This window comes from Python bivittatus, unplaced genomic scaffold (assembly GCF_059951505.1).
Source record: "Python bivittatus isolate LINGU-HERP-01145 unplaced genomic scaffold, Pbiv_v1 ctg000140_np1212, whole genome shotgun sequence".
Lineage (NCBI taxonomy): Eukaryota > Metazoa > Chordata > Lepidosauria > Squamata > Pythonidae > Python > Python bivittatus.
In genome coordinates, this window is record NW_028277043.1 from 1290650 (window position 1) to 1307364 (window position 16715).

General features: G+C 39.6%; 1 protein-coding gene across 1 annotated transcript in view; it reads right to left on the minus strand.

Annotated features, from left to right (window-relative positions):
- The window catches only part of ALDH1A3 (aldehyde dehydrogenase 1 family member A3), a 38075-nt gene extending 21606 nt beyond the window's left edge, over nucleotides 1-16469 (minus strand). The window contains exons 1-2 of the mRNA XM_007423551.4: nucleotides 15792-16469; nucleotides 3799-3903 (exon numbers count right to left, since the gene is read on the minus strand). Coding sequence (XP_007423613.1) covers nucleotides 3799-3903; nucleotides 15792-15893 — 207 coding nt within the window. The 5' untranslated portion in view covers nucleotides 15894-16469. The remainder of the gene's footprint in view (nucleotides 1-3798; nucleotides 3904-15791) is intronic.
- Between the last annotated feature and the right edge of the window lie 246 nt (nucleotides 16470-16715).

Genomic DNA, 16715 nt, shown 5'->3' on the forward strand with positions numbered 1-16715 from the left:
AGTGAACCTAGCTAACTGTGTCTTATTCAATAAAACATGGGTTACCACAATGTGTGGAATCTAGTTAAGAAAATACATACAAAAATCTCAAGCTAGAACCAGTCAAGAGACGGGAGTGCTAAGTCCTGTTTTAGCTTTCTCTGTTATGGTCTTTCATGTCAATCATGACTCCCAGTAACATTTCAGAAGTGGTTGACCATTACCACCTTCCAGGATGTTTTCTGATTTCCCAGTCTAGGGCTAAGAGAGAACTGCTCTAAAATTACCCAGCTGGCTTCCGTGTCTAATGGAGACTCAGGGTTCCCTGCTCTTAGTCCAGCAGCTTTAACCACTACACCAAACTGGCTCTCTCTACCTATAGCTTTCTCAATTCTTGCCCATTATACAATAAAAGAATATGGGACATCACATGACTCTTGCCCTTCTATACCAAGTTATGGCTGAATCACATACTGCTCCAATGAAATTCGGCTAAAGACTTGCTTATGAATCAAGATCAACAAACACTAGGATCTTTTTCTCACTTTTGTACTGACTGATGCTACAAATGATACCCCAACCCTCCCTTCTGATGTTATTTTTGCCATGGTTGTGTGTTCCAGTCTAATGGCACTGCACCTCTTACGGGTAGGAACACTTTAAAGTTATAGAACCAGTTTTGTAACATTTTTCCCCACTGCTGAGTCAAGGAGAGAGATCTGTGAGCAGGAAACTCACCTCCTCCATTTCCTTTCCTTTGATGACGAGAGAAGTTGGTCAACCTCTGAACCTATTTTAAATCTTGTATAACATTTTTATTTAAAGACCTGTACAGCCCCACATACAATTAACATCTTTTATGAAAGGAAGCTGAAATAATATGTACTGGCTTTGTACTTTTTGCAATAGCAGTCCTGAATGTGTCTGCTATAAACAGAAACATCTGATCTTTGTAATCCACTTATTCTTCCCTTAATTATAACACTCTGCTTTGGTGCATGATAACTCTGGATTCTGCTGGTAAACATTACAGATCCTGTATTGTGTTTATTCAAGGAGGACCACAGAACTGCTTCCTCCAACCCAATGCAGTTCCAGACTAGAATTTACACAATCCACATTTGGTTATGGCTGGTGGGCTTGGTGGCAGATGTAATCCAAAAGAAAGGTTGCGTACAAAAGCAAGAAGAGTGTACGTACATCTATGTGTGTGAAAATTACTGACACAGTGGATTGGCAAAAACAAAAGAACTCCATTGTAGGTTCTACTTCGCAAATCCAAGAATGATCCTCTAAGAGTTCTAATGGGGACACACCTGGCAGGAAGAACTGAACAGTCTCCAAGAACTCATCTTACTGGTCACTATATTTAAAACCCGTTTGGCTGGAAAGGGAGAAAAGCAATTATGTTGGAGACACACAGCAATTACACACCCAACCCCCCAGGTCCCATGATTTGCAGCCAAAGACAAAGAGAGATCATCTGGTTATACTCTGATGACTGCTTGTGAAACAATGGAGCCTGCTTGCACAATTAACCATAGTAGAGAAAGCCACCCCAGAGTTCCACAATATTAACATGAGTTTATGTCTCTTCAGCTACAGGATTATGGATAATTCCGTGGCAAGCCCTGGGCTCAAATGCACAGAGTTAAGGTGACTGAAGATAAAGGAGAGGGAACCGCACTGCTTCAGACTGGGGTGGGGGAAGAGAAATAAAAGACAGATAGCACGCTTTTTAAAACACAAACACACTGTGGCTGGATAATATGTTGCATTAAGCCATAATGTGATTGGTTTGATTTGGGTCAGCGAATGGCCTAACCCAGCCATTGGGGTTTATATCAAATATATTTAGGAAGTTGTGCAAACCAAGCTATTGTAGTTTAGTCAAACTACAGATTACGATAGATAATTACTTAGCATGATGCGTGAACTGACTCTTTAAGGAAAAATACCTTTTAGGACAAAGAACTTTATGCCAGATTCTTTTTTGCTGTGCTAGCTTCTTATTTACTTTTTTTTTTCCCTTTTGAAAACATGTTTTGATACTGAAACTCCTCCAGGGAGACCTTGGGCCATTTCATTTGGGCTTGGAAACTAAGCCAGGTCGGGCTTTGGTAAAATGTGTTTGGGAGACTTCCAGAAAATCCCTGGTTTGTTACTTAGATTAGGAAATTCAATAAATATCATGGAAGAAGGCAACAGTGACTTGAAATTGCTCATTGTTTCAGGAAGAGGATAAGAAGAATTTGAATTTACACATTTCAAGTGAGAGAAGAACAGAAACGGAGGGTACCTCTCTTGCTAAAGATTACTGATTAAAGGACACATAGGAGTTTTCTCTCAGAAGGTACCAAGCAGATCACTCCCAGTGAGACACTTTCAGCACTACTCAACCCATTTTTTTTTAATTGCAAACCATAAGACAATTGTAATGCCAGTCAGTCATGTGATCCAGATGGCTGAAAGGGAGTCATCTATCTTCTATAACAATGTCCAGGAGAGGTTCTGCAAAAGTGTGACCTCACCTGGCAGTTTGTCTCCATGGCCATATCAGTTTTCTCTCTATTGCAGCCAGATGGGTTAGGGGGTAGGAAAGGGCTGCCCCACCCCAGATATGCTGCGTGCATTTGTCAGCACACACTCTCCACCCCATTTTTTCAATACATATTGTATGCACTTGTCTGGCCATTATGCAAACAATTTGCACTTTTATGAGGAGAGACCTGCCTGTTTGTCAAGTTGTCATTCCTTCTGCATATCCATTGCTATTGAAAAAATTGGCATGACACCATAGGCTAGCAAATTGCCATCACAGTACAGAACAGAACCCCCATGTACCCAAAGGTGCCTCAAGACAAACTGATATTATAATGCACAGTATAGAATTACTGTGTACAATTCTGGTTGTTCCATCTCAAGAAGGATATTGTGGACCTGGAGAATCTGCTGGGAAGGAGAACCAAGGAGATCAGGGGGTTCAAATACCTTCCTTATGAGGATAGAGTGCACTGATTGGGCTGCTTAGAAAAGACTCCTACAATATCATATGACTCAGTTTTATAATATTATGCATGGTAAAGAAAGACTGAAGAGGGAGAAGTTTGTCTCCATCTTCCATAGCTCTAGAACTAGAAGCCATCCTGAAACCAACTAGTAGAATATTTAATAGGAGGACATATTTCTTCATACAGTGTATTATCAATCTGTGGACCATGCTGACACAAGATGTGCTACTGGCTACTAGTTCAGATGACTTCAAAAGGGAACTAGACCAATTTCTCAAGGACAGGTCTATAAATAGCTACTAGCCTGCATGAGTAGCTATTGTACCTCCAGGCATGGGGACAATCTGCCTCTACTTACCTGGTACACAGGAGCAAAAAGGCAGGCTGCCTTGATCTCCTGTTTGTGGGTTTCTTGGATGCATCTGGTGGACCACCATGTGAGGTAGAATGGCGCTAGATGGGCCTAGACCTGACCCAACATTCTCATGTTCTCATGCCATGTAGAAATAGTCCTTGTTTCTCCTGCTATCCTCTTCCTTGCTCTTTCACTTGACTTGATGTTCAGGTCATTGGAGAAACATACCTGAAAGCACTTTCTCTCCATCCTAAGAAAGGGGACTTCACCCTTTCAACTGAACAGCAGCAGAGCAGGCAGAAAGCAATGTGTCCTTTCCAACTGATTAGAGCAACTAAATGAAGGTCATTTCACTCTATTTTTTTCACCCAATCATCCCCAACTATTAGAACTTTTGCTCTTTGATTAAGACAAACAAATGGTTGTACAATAAAAGAACTTAGCAAGACAGACCTTGTCACCTTCTTCGATTTCGCAGATTTTCTCAGCTGTTGAGGGGTTAAATGTAGGGAATTTCTTTCCACTTTTTGACTCATGCCATTCATTATTAATAAATATCTAAGGAGAGAGAAAACAAATGAATGAGAAGAAGCACGGACAAGACTATTTTATCCCTGATTTGATTTGTCTCCTTTGTTGCATGAATTGCATTAATATTTCTCATATTCAGGAGCACTGTATCATATTCACCCTGCCAGAATATGGCCCAGGCTTGCTGTAATAGTGAGATGTAGGCAAGTACTTCTCAGTGGACATCCTATAACATGGAGGAACTTAGAAGCAGGGTGGATCAAAATAGTTAAACTTCCAGCCATCAGCTGCACGTCACAGTGGGAAGCAATATGGATGTGGCAAATGCTCAGAATTATTTATTGACGCAGTTCCAACAGAAAAGGTAAATCACCCTGAGGTCCGAGAGACCAATTCACAAATACAATTCCATATCCATGGGAGAAGGCCTACCAAATTCTGGGGAATTAATCTATTCTTTCATCGCTGCAGATGAATCCCACTGCCTATTTAATGTAATACAGATTTGCCCCTTTCCATTAGTGATTGCTCTTTACAATAAAAAGGACAAATACAAAAATCACAGAAGCTAAACAAGACAAGGACAATACAGACATTACAAGAGAACAAGGAAGGGGTCTAAAAAGGAAGAAGTAGCATTCCTTAGTAAAACCTTAGTTAAAATAAAACAATTTTGTGATCCACCTAAAAGCCATCACCAAGGAACTAATTGGCTCTCCCTAGAGACAGAGATTCGCAAGCAGAGTGGCCACATTAAATGGCCCATCCTGAATTCCACCCAAGTCCTTTCTCTTCAAGTGGAACACACAACAGAATCTCACATGAATGTAGGATTCCTGTGGTAGGCTGCAGCCTTTCAGATCTTAATTTGGGGCTTACTGCAATAAATATGAAGCAAACAAGTCAGAAGTCAGCAGAGTTGTCTTCATTCTGGAATCCTGCAGTCTATATAACATGCTCCACGTAATCTGGCTAACATATTTTGTACTTCTGAATATCCTTCAAGGAAAGCAGTATAAATGAAATGTTATGGTAAACTAGAGGACATTATTTATAGAAGGCATCATGGATGGCTTTGCAGAAAGATAGGGTAGATCTCAATTCACTGAGACCACTGCATGAGAAGCATGGATTCTCTCTCTCTTCCTGTCCCTGTGGCACCTTTTGCATCAATTAGCATACAGAAAAGGATTAGCATTTCCAGAGTGTCTACTTCCCCAATACTAATTGCCACATGGAGGTTGGAGCAACGTTCACCAAGATTCTACTGCAGTTGGAAGGATAAGTCTACATATCTACATCTTGCAATCTTGATTAAAATTAGACATGTTCCTGCTTAATATTATATTAAAAAGTGGGTGTCTGTGCCAACTAGACAGTTAAACCAGTATCTTGTTTAGCCTTTATATGGCCTGGGCATGTATGTATTGCCAGTAATACATACACTATTACAGAAATTGATCATACTTGGTGTTGTTCTGTTTCTGCTTCAAGTTTTTCTACAATTGCAACCACAAGATATCAGTCAACTACCAAAGCTTTGGAATTTGACAGTTTATCAGGAATTATGGATGTATCAAGCATGAGGGGTAACTAAAACAATCATATTGAGAAATTGGAAATGTGATATTATTCCAGATGTCAAGGAATGGTTGTTGGAAATGTGTGATCTACCTATTCTGGAAAAGGCAATATTTTCTCCTAATCAAAGGATGCAGCAATATGTATTATGGCAAAGATTTTGTGATATTTTACAATAATATTTTGTACTGATCATATTATAGTAGGGTATTCCTTATTAAACCAGTGATTATTGATAAGTATAAAATATAAGGTAGATTTCTTTTTCTTTTTTCCCCTTTTTCTTCTTCCTTTTCTTTCTTAGTTTGTATTTTTAGTTTGTTTGGGGTCGCCTCTTCTAATTTTTTAGTTTTTTTTTAGTTTAAACATGTTTTAAATTATATATGCATAAACTAAATTAATTTTTAAAATGGAAAAAGGATATCGGTTGACTGCATTAAAAATGCTGCTGAATTGTTTATTTTCTTTTTACTACTTCTTTATTATGGCTACCGACCAACACAACTGAGCAGATGCCAAATACTACAGTTTGCACAGTCAAAAAGGAGGAAAAACATAAAGTCACTAAAACATGATATAAGCCAATTAGCATTTTAACTTAGAGCATGCTATAATAGTTATACTTTCCCACTAAGATGATCAGAGAAATGAATCAACTCTTAATTGCAAATGAATTCTACCATTTCCGAAAATTTAACTACATTAATGGACATAACATTCATCAGGTGCCCAGGAAAAATAAGTAATAAAGGGAATTATCAGTGGATTCCAGGAATCACAATACAGTGGTATGGCCCAGTGATTCAGTTGTTCCAGCTTCAGGAGTCATTTTATTCGCATAAGGAATATTCCTCAGTCTGCACTCTAGTGTTTATTACCATCCAATTCCAAGGAAGCAATCATGACCCCTGAACCTTGTCCAAGTTCAGTAATGGGCTGGATGAAAGACAAGCTGACATTAACTCCAGACAAGACAGAGGTGCTGTTGGTGAATAGGGAACTGGCTTTGTAGATTGAGATTCAACCTGTTTTGGATGGGACAACATTTCCCCCAAAAGACCAGGTTCATAGTCCAAGAGAGCTCCTTGACCTTCAACAGTCATGGAGTTGCAGGTGGCAGCTAGAGGAAGGAGGATTGCACAATTATGTCCCAAGCAGTATCTATGCCCATTTCTGAACTGGTTGGATTTGACTATGGTTGATCACGCCTTGGTTATAACTCATTTTGACCATCTTGATCATTCCAAGATGATCTTTGGGTAGCTCCTCTCAAAACACTTCTAGAAACTGCCACTGGTGCAAAGTGCAGAGATGATTGGCTGCCTAAAAGGTCTGTCCTAGATGCCACTTGCTTACCAGGCATAGTGTAAGGGGTTAATATTGGCTTAGGCTTGACTATTTAAGAAGCTGCCTCTCCTATTATGAATCTGTGCCCTTAAGATCAACAGAAGTCTTCTGAAGATGCCTCTGTCACCAGAGGCTCATCTGTCTGGCACACATGGGAGAGTTTCTCCTGCATAGAGCCCAGGCTATAGAACATTCTTGTTCAGTTGTACTTGACCCCCCTTCTTTCATCTTTCAGGAAATCTGTAACAATGCACCTCTTGTACCAAACCTTTATTAGATTATTTTAATATTAATTTTAGTTAATTTGAATATTAATTTTATCCCCAATTCTAATTTGTATTTTTAACTTCTTATCTTCTGTTTTTTACATTTTCTTATATGCCTTGACTGTTTGCTAGAACAGAAAGATGGGGTGTCCTTGAAATAAATAAATAAATAAATGTTAAAACAATAGGAAGTAGAGGAAAACAATCCGACTTCCAAAGAAAAAAATATATAATTCAAAGGGCACCAAAGAATAATTCCTTTAAAGTCACAAAAAATCTAATTTGTCCTTCATACAGCTGAATTTCAGCCTTTGGAGAGAATTGTATTGCACCAAGAATTTTTGTGACTCTCTCCTTAATCTTCCACCTCCAAGGGCATTTGTAGCAGCAGAGAAATCAGTTCCAATCACTCCGGATATGCCATAACATTATGCTTTTGCACTGTGTTTTAATTCAGTCTACAGCAAAGCTGAAGATGCCACTCTCAAAATGAAGGATTGGATGGATACTCCAAGAAAACCAAGGAGAAAAGTAGGAGAAATGACCATTTCAACAGTTTCACACAAGCCAGATTTGCTGGGGGTGTATTTCTCAACAAGGGTGGCTAGCTCTAAATTCTTTCTCCTGTTAGGGTATGACATATGTTCCCCAGGAAAAGGCTGCCTCAGTCATGGTCCCTAACTTCAGCTGCTAAACGTGCATCTGCTCAATAACCTTTTGTTGCAGGTAAAAACAATTGATGCTCCCAGGCTTTGAATATTATTTCTCTTAGTTGCAATTGAGCCTGCTAATGAGCCTTATTTTTGTGGCCCAGGAGTAGATTTAATTACTATTATTATTGCATTTGATTTGTATGTTCTGTAGTTTAAATGGCTGTTTTGGTTGGAATTTTAAAGGGTCTGTAAATCACCATGGGGAAAGCATTTGTTTTAAAGGGTAGCCTTATAATTTAAACAAAACCTCCATAAACATATCAGGAGAGTTACAGGTTGCAGAATACTGTTTTGCCCATCACAAGGGACAGGCATCAACTGGATTTTCCAGAGGCATCACGCATCATCCTAAACCAGGGATTTTTAACGTGTTAGTTTGGTGGAATGCAATAACCTTGGCCACATGTAACACTAGGCTAGGATTGTTGGGAATTAGAGGCCAGAAGTTTTTGGAAGGGCACTAATCCTTCGCGTTCCACTATAAACCATGGTTTACATTGTGCCATATTATCACTCAACCCTATGGGTGAACTAGCTAATGAGATAAACTGCTTCATCATATTAGCAGATTATATAAAATAAATAATACAAAGCAATTTATCTCAATTGCCTTCAGCTCATTTATAAAGGCGAAACAATACAAGTTTGTCTGTTTGGTGGTTTAAAGATGCCTGCCCAACTATTAGGAAAAATGAGAAAGTGTTTTTGGTTGTTCAGCTGTGATCATCATGAAAGAGGAGAACATTATCTATTATCACCTGCAATGAAACAGGGAGATCCTTGTGGGATTTTCTCCATCAGTTGCTGAAATTGCTTATCTGGATGAAAATATTACTATCTGCACCATGACTTTGGGAAAGAGGGCATTGTTCATATTTCTGCATTCAGAGGCCAACCTGTTCACAAAAAGAGAATGGGAAACTCCACTCAAGATCAACAGTTTTAATGAGGATTTATGGTGGAAATTACACAAATACACATGAAATCAGCAATCCAGAAAGGCCATCCCTATTTTTTTTTTAAAAAACTGTTTTCTACAGTTGTCAACAAAAGATTGCCTTTTAAAGAGGGATAGGCTATAGCATTTCATTGATCCAACTGCAGACCTCAGCACCATTTGGCATTTTGTTTTTTCTCATTTCTCCTTCATAATTGGTGCTGATCCTAACTTTTCCTTTCTTCTTTTCTTAATTTATTTTTTAGTAATAGCTGTGTTATAAATTATCCAACGAGTATCTTCGTTCCAAAGAAAGGAATGGGGATTAGAGATCTCTCTGAAATGGAGAATATAAAAAGCAATAAATATGAAACTAGAAGTCAGAAAACTATAAAGAATAGCTACAGAAATTAAATTCTCAGTTCTCCAAACAAAATGTTGGAATGTACAATTGATTTTTGAAGGTTGCATTTAAAACTGCCGGTTGAGGTACACTTCCCTTTCAGTTTTAATTTAGTTGGAGATAGTTCAAACTAAGTGACCATTCAAATATTTATATAAAGATAGATATTTACAAAATTAAAGAGTTAGTTTTAATGATAAAGCTTGTTTTGGCTTGTCTCCTGGTTACTTGAAAGACCTCGTTTCTCTATAGGAGTTGGCCTGACCAATTTGGGCATGCAAGGAGAAGAGCTGGCTGCTCCCACTTTCTGTAAGAGAGCTGCAACTCAGAAGTGTTATTTTTCTGTAGTAGGACCAGTCCTTTGGAATGGTTTCCCATTGGGGGTTCAGTTGGCTCTGACAACATTCATCTTACAGAAGAAGTTGAAGACAGAACACTTTCGGAGAGCGTTTGACTCTGTCAATGGAGTATTTTAGGTATTTTGTTATATTATGTCCTTTGTGTTTTATTCTCTGTTGTAAGCCACTGAGAGTCAGTTTAGATTGTGGCAAGATATAAATTTGACAAAGAAACAAACTTTCCAAGTTATTAAAGCAGGCACCTTAAGCATATATTCTGAAATATAAAAACAGAGTTATATTTGATAATTCTAATTAAGGGTACAGTGGTACCTCTAGTTACGAACTTAATCCGTTCCGTGACTCTGGTTGCAACTCGAGTTGGTCTCAAGTCGAGGCAAATTTCCCCATAAGGTTCAATGTAAATACGGCTAATCTGCCCTCCAAATTTGGTCGCACCCCGAGGTAAATTTCCCCCATAAGATTCAATGTAAATACGGCTAAACAGTTCTGAAACATATGCATTTTATTTTTAAACCTCAAAAACCTTCCAAACCCCACAAAAACCTTCCAAACGCCACAAAACACACCACAAGCCTCACCGAACATCTCCTTGCTACCGCGATCTCACCCACAGGAAGCCGCGACCGTGTGGCAGGAGGGAAAATGGCCACAGATCCAGTTCGTAAGTAGAGGTGGAGTTCGCAAGTAGAGGTAAATTTTTGGGGCCGGAGCTGGTCGTATCTTGAAAAATTCGTAAGGAGGGGCGTTCGTAACTAGAGGTACCACTGTATTCAGATCACAGTGAACAACCCTGTTTGTTCAATGTTATTTGGACTAAAATGCAACTAAAGGAACAAAAATCCTATTTAATGTGCCATATTTAGGTTGTATTAAGCAGACGGTCATCCCAAAGAAAAGAACGTTGTTAGGAAAACATTTCAAAATTCAGCAACATAACTGCAGAATTGCAAATGGTAAAAGAAAAAAACCCTATTATTTAATCTAATCAATCTGAAAATAAAACAAAGAGATGGTGATGGCAATCAGGAATTTTTACAAATGTGTTTATAGAATTATTTGTTTATAGAATAATTTGTATGGTAGCATCAACTTCTTTGATTTCTTTGACCTTAGCAAGGCACGTAGGGCCTTCGGAATGCACGATACCTCATTACATTAAAAAATGGGGACAGAAAAATGTGCCTAAATGGAAGGTGGATAAAAGATATTTCTTAGAAAAAACTGCCCAGTTACCTACAAGAACTTGCTCCTATAGAATCTAGACAATAATCAGTAATGATTAAAACACTTTAACCACATTGAAACTATTGCCCATATTAGGAAATAAAAAATTAGAAAGCTTATATTGCATATTAAGGAGAACATCACCAATTAGCCACTTTTTGTTCCTTTAAAGAAGGTCTGGAAAACTTTCACAGAGATTCAAAGCAGATAACGCACTTAGCCTTGCCAGAATTTGCTTAGATTTTTACAGACACCCAGCCAATGCTATCCTTACTTGTTTAAATGCAAAAGCAATTGCACTCATTTGGACTTGTGACGATATCCACAATGAAGGGAATTACAGAGACTTGTGATGAAAGAAAATTCAAAAGATCTGCCTAAGTATTTGGTTTTGACCTCACATCACATCAATTCAACTAAAAGAGATTCTGATTTTCAACCATCTAAGCTACAGCATCTCCAGGCTTCCCCAATATATATATATATATTTTTAATTATGTGCCATCAAGTCATTTTCAGCTCCTAGCAACCACATAGATTTTCTCCATGATGATTACGAGGGAAATAATGTCACAAAACCAGACTTTGGTTTCCTACTCCACACTCTTCCAATTCATAAATTGTTGGTTGTGCCAAGAGTCAAGAGTCTAACTAAGTTCACTTAGTGGGAAGGATATAAATCCCCAACCTCCCTTCTTTCTTTGGATCAGATAAGTTCCTTTTCTCATTATTGCCAGGTTAATGAACTCTGTGTGTGTGTGTGTGTGTAAGGAGAGATGCCACGTCTGCCTTATTTTCAAATTACTACTATATTTTGAAATTAATAGCATTTTAAAGATTCTAGTGAAAGTAAAGTAATGCATGGATTCAAAAGTGAGAATCACTAGCTCTAATGAAATGCTAACAGCATCACTCTAAGCACACTTAATCAAGCCATCTTAGCCGATGATGTGCTGACAATCAGCAGAAACAATTCAGGAATCATAAGGGCCTGAAAACCACAAACACAGCAGCTGAGCTAGCCAAATCTGATAAAATTTAATCTCAAAATGACTTTTTCCTTCCATTTTGGAATGTGGCAGAGTACTTTCAGTCTGAGAAAAATTAGTTTCTCTTTCTCATGGTTAGAATCTCTGCAGCTACAACTAACAATGCTGAACTCCAATCCAATTGAATAGATTTATATTAACATTTATTAACATCACCATTTTTTCCCAAGCCTGCAAGGCAGTATGTCTCTACAAGACGTTAGTAAGCTTAAGGTTATTTTGCTGGTGGAAACTGAAGAATTATGGATAATGGTTTCTGTTGCAAAACTCCATATTTAATTTTTTTTTTAAATTCTACATTTCTATATAATTATAAATGTGCATCCATGTGTCAAGGAGGGAAGTGAGGGAGTCAAGGAGGGAAGTGACAAAATGTGAACCACAACATCACAATGCAAATATGAAAGGGCATAGCATTACAACATCACAATACCTGTTTTGTCATTTTGGCGTCTTTGTGATTAAGAACAGACGCCTATGCTCTGGAGACCTAAAATCAAGAAAGCTTGTTACATTGTCGCTTGCTTAATGTGATCGTTAAAGGAAATCCTAGTTAAAAGATGCACACGAACCTTATGAAAATGGAACAGTGGGAGAATATGTGGATGAAAGGACTGAAATTTACATTATGTTATAATCATAAAGAGAATTTTTATAAAATGATGTACGATTGGTATATGACACCGGAAAAATTATCTAGAATGTATAAAAGTACTTTGAATTTATGTTGGGAATGAGAACAACAAGAAGGAACGTTTTACCATGCTTGGTGGACATGTAAAAAAGCTAAAAAAAAAATGGATTCAATTACATATACTAATTCAAAAGATCTTAAAAATTAATATACAATTGAAACCAGAGGTGTTTCTTTTGGAATTGATCAATAAACAGTTGGAAAAAAGTCATGGAACTTTGTTTTTATATATAACTGCAGCAAGATTATTATATGCACAAAGGTGGAAAGACTTGACATTAGCTACAATGGAGGAATGGATAGTGAAGATGATGGAACTTGCTGAAATGGCCAAACTGACATCTTTGATCAGAGAAAAGACATGAACTAATTTAATGCTGGCTGGAAACGTCTTATAGACTTTTTGCATGAAACAGAAAAAAAATGAACTTTTGATATATGGTGTTGATGATTAGAAAAAACAATAGATTATAGGAAAAGTGAAAATCATACTGTAACCATAGAGTAAGAGGTTAATTTACATTTATACTTATAACTTCTGTAAAAGTAAATCAGAAATTATTTTTCTTTTCTTCTTTTCTGCACTTTGGCCTTTCCTCCTTTCTTGACTTCTTTCCTTTCTTTATTCTAAATATTCGTTTCTGTTAGTTTTTATCTTTGTTTAAAATCCTAATAAAGTTATTTAAAAAAAAAAAAGATGCACACAAACCTTTAAAAAAATGCCATCTTTTGATGTATTTTCATCATTTCCAAATAGATGGGGACATGCACGCACATCTGATGGTTGAGATTTTGGTTTATATAGTTCGATTTATATATATATTATATTAGTCTTTATTATTATTTTTAGCTGTCCAGAGTCATGGGGATCAGATGGCAAGATTGTATAAATAAACCAGTAAATCTGATTTCACAGTCAAAACTAGAGATCCCTTAAGCATATTTTAAATAGAAAGGAAGAATATAAGAATCTGCCTCAATAAATAGAAAGAAAATGCATTTACACAAATGTGATTTATATTATATTATACCATACCATATCATATCATATTCCAGTTGGGCCAATAACTGACCTCTCCATTTCTTTCTTGCATATTTTTACTTTGCTTGTTTCTCTGTTTATTCATTACATTGATTTATATAACCACCCATTTTGCCAGTTGCAACTCCAGGCAGTGAACATAAACGTAACACAGTTAGGCTAGCTTTATTTTAAGGCTTCTGTTTTCATACTTCAGATCATGTCTCAACGGGAAGGAAGAAGAGCAGACCTCATCTTCTGAATATTAGTGTTGGATTTCAAACACATCCCTGACTTCCTATCTTCCAAAAAAAAAAAAGTTACATGAAATTAGAAAGACTGAAACCTGCCAGATAAAGTGGAGCAATCTCAACTAATACACTTTTTAAAATTGTCCAAGTTTTAGAAGAGATGTGGGAGAGAAAGCCCAGCGGTGAATCTAAATGACCAATGTGTTTTTGGTTAAAACAGCCAAGATGGCGGAATATCTCAGAAGGTACAAACATCCATCACAGACTCGTTGTCAGCAGTCTTAAAACATTGTTGTTGTTGTTTTAAGAAGCACAGGACAGCTGTGTGCGTATTACCCAAAACAGTGAAGTCCCAGCTATTCTTGAAGAACTGTGATAGGAATAAACCATTTTCCCTCATCCCATGGGCTTCAGGATGCAATCTCCAAGAAAGCTATTCAGAAAAAGTGCAATCAGCACGCTCACCAATGATTTCTTCTCGTTTCTAGCAAACAATATTATGCATTTTATGATTCTTTTTGACTCCCTCTTCTCACACACCCATGTACAGGAGCATTGTCGTGCAAAGGTTTTTAAAAAATTGCATTTGGGGCTGTCCAAGTCAGGTCATATCCCTGCAAATCCTGGGACCCCCCCCTCCCCTCCCCCAGCAGCTGAAATGTCTCCTGAGTTGTTCAGTTCTGTTAAAGAAGTCACTTTATTCTCAGCCCCAACATCACTACATCATCGATAATCGGAGGCCTAATGAAAATGCTCGCCTCCTTCACAACCTCTCAGCTACCTGGATCACATGAACGTTTCACTTTGGGTTCTGGAAGCATGCAAAAGCCTTTGATGATCTATATAAATATCTATAAAAGAGCAGCGCAACCTTGATACTATTCCCAGAATTTATGGAAGGAGAACCCGCACAGCTCAGCAGACAGGTGCTTTGAACTCCAAGGACCAAGTCTTGGGAAATCCCCACTCCAGGGCTGAGGGATCCCAACGAAACCATGCTTCAGATTTCAGATTTCCCTCGTGGTTTCAGGGCGGCAAAACCTTGCCCTGAGAAATCCGCGAAGCCTCCTCTTCTGGCGCTTCCACAAATCAGCCAAGTTGGCCGTTAAGAATTCTCCTCTTTAAAACCAACTCTATCTCTGATACTGTGACATGTTTTAGTTGTCTGCAGGCTTTTAACTTGGTTCAGCTAATGTTATTTGGCAAGTATGACTCTCTTTTAACATTACGGTTTTTCGAAGGGTTTAATGCTCAAATCACCCAGGCTCCCAACCTCAGTTTGTCCTGATATAAAACAAATACAGTTGTAAGGCAGGTACTATTACCCACAGTGAACTAGGGAAAGGTAAGGTTTACAGTGTGTGTTTTTAAAGCATATTTCATATCCATAGAAATAAGACCCTTCCAGATATGAAACATGATGCAAGCTAAACATTTTTACTATTAAATTACTTTTTTATATAATACGTTTTGGACCCTCCACTGCATCCTCAGTGGTGTAAATGAGAGGAAATCGCAACTTTTTCTGAAACGATTTCTGACATTCTCTTTTAATCAATTCGTTTCTTTGCCTTGCATGAAAAATAGGTAGGGCTTGGCTATTTGTGGTGCCTTGGGGATAATTACCCTCAAGTTCTCCTCCTCCCAAAAAGGCAGCTGGAGCAGTTGAATAAATTCCCTCTCCTACTTTCCCTTTAGAAACATTTGGAAAGTGTTTAGAGAAAAGGATGCACAAAACAAACTTAACCCAAACAAAAACTTTCTCAAAGCTCGAAACGCTATTTAAAAAAAACACAGAACCCTCTGTTTTAGTTAAAGGATCGTTGAGCGGCACTAACCTAGAAGGAAAAGCCCACACACGTGTACCCAGCCGGCAGTCACACAGCACGCTTCGCCTGCTTGCTGAATTAACCTGTTTTCTGCATTGGAACCATTCACGACGGGGTGGGCTCACGCAGCCCGCGGTCCCGGGCATCTAATCAAGGCTCCCACCCTACAAGCCGGTTTCGCCACTGCGACTGAGCCGGTGGAGCGAGTCGTGTGAACCTGTCGACCCCACACCCTTACCTTGGTGTACTGGATCTCCAGGTTCCTAATCGGACGAGGTAGGGGCACGGGAGCCTTCTTCTCCGTCGGCCCGTTCTCTAGGGTCCCATTCAGCGCTGCCATCTCGCCCGAGAGCCTCCGAGCCGGTCCGGACGCGCTTGCCTCCCGCGCCCCGCAAGACGCACCGCGGCCGAGAGAACCGAAGCGCCCCGCCGCGGACGGCCTTTAAGAGCGCTTCGCTCCCCGGCGGGGGCCGGGCGGGAGGCTGGCCAGCGGGAAGCCACGCCCCCGGGCCCGGGCCGCGCTGGACCAGCCGCGGCAGGTAAGCGAGCGCGAGCGGGAGCGGAGGATGGCGAGCCGGCGCCGGTCGGGAGAGGCGAGAAAAAGCGCGCCGGCGGGCGCGGAGGGCGACCCGCCCTCGGTTGCTTTCCCTCCGAGCGGCGCAGCTGTCCCGCTCATCCCAGCTGCGATTCCCCGGACGCCCCTCCACTTCCTTCCCTTCCCCAAACAATGACGGCGATTGTGCGAAAAGCTTGCGTGGAAGTGGCCAAGAAGGGATGGGAAAGGGTTAAGTTTCCCCCTTCTTCCTCCCCGTGGCGAGGGGGCCGAAGCCTGAGACGCGCGCAGACGTCCAGCGAGCGAGCGAAACCTCGGAGGAGATCATCTGTATGGCGAGGCAGCCTTTTCTCTCCGTGTGGAGAGAGGGAGGCTCGCGGGCTCCTCGTGAGAACGAATGAGCTCACATCAGATTAGCTCCTAATCAGAAACGGCCCTGTCAGGTTCAGCTCTCGCCTCATCCCTCCTGGAATATAAACGTGTGTGCAGACAGAGACATCCCCAGGCAAATATTTTCTACCGGGGGCTGATGGACAGAGGAAAGAGAGCTGGATGCTCTACAGATTCTGCATGTGCGCACGCACCCTCCCTGTTTAGCCTGGCTTGCTC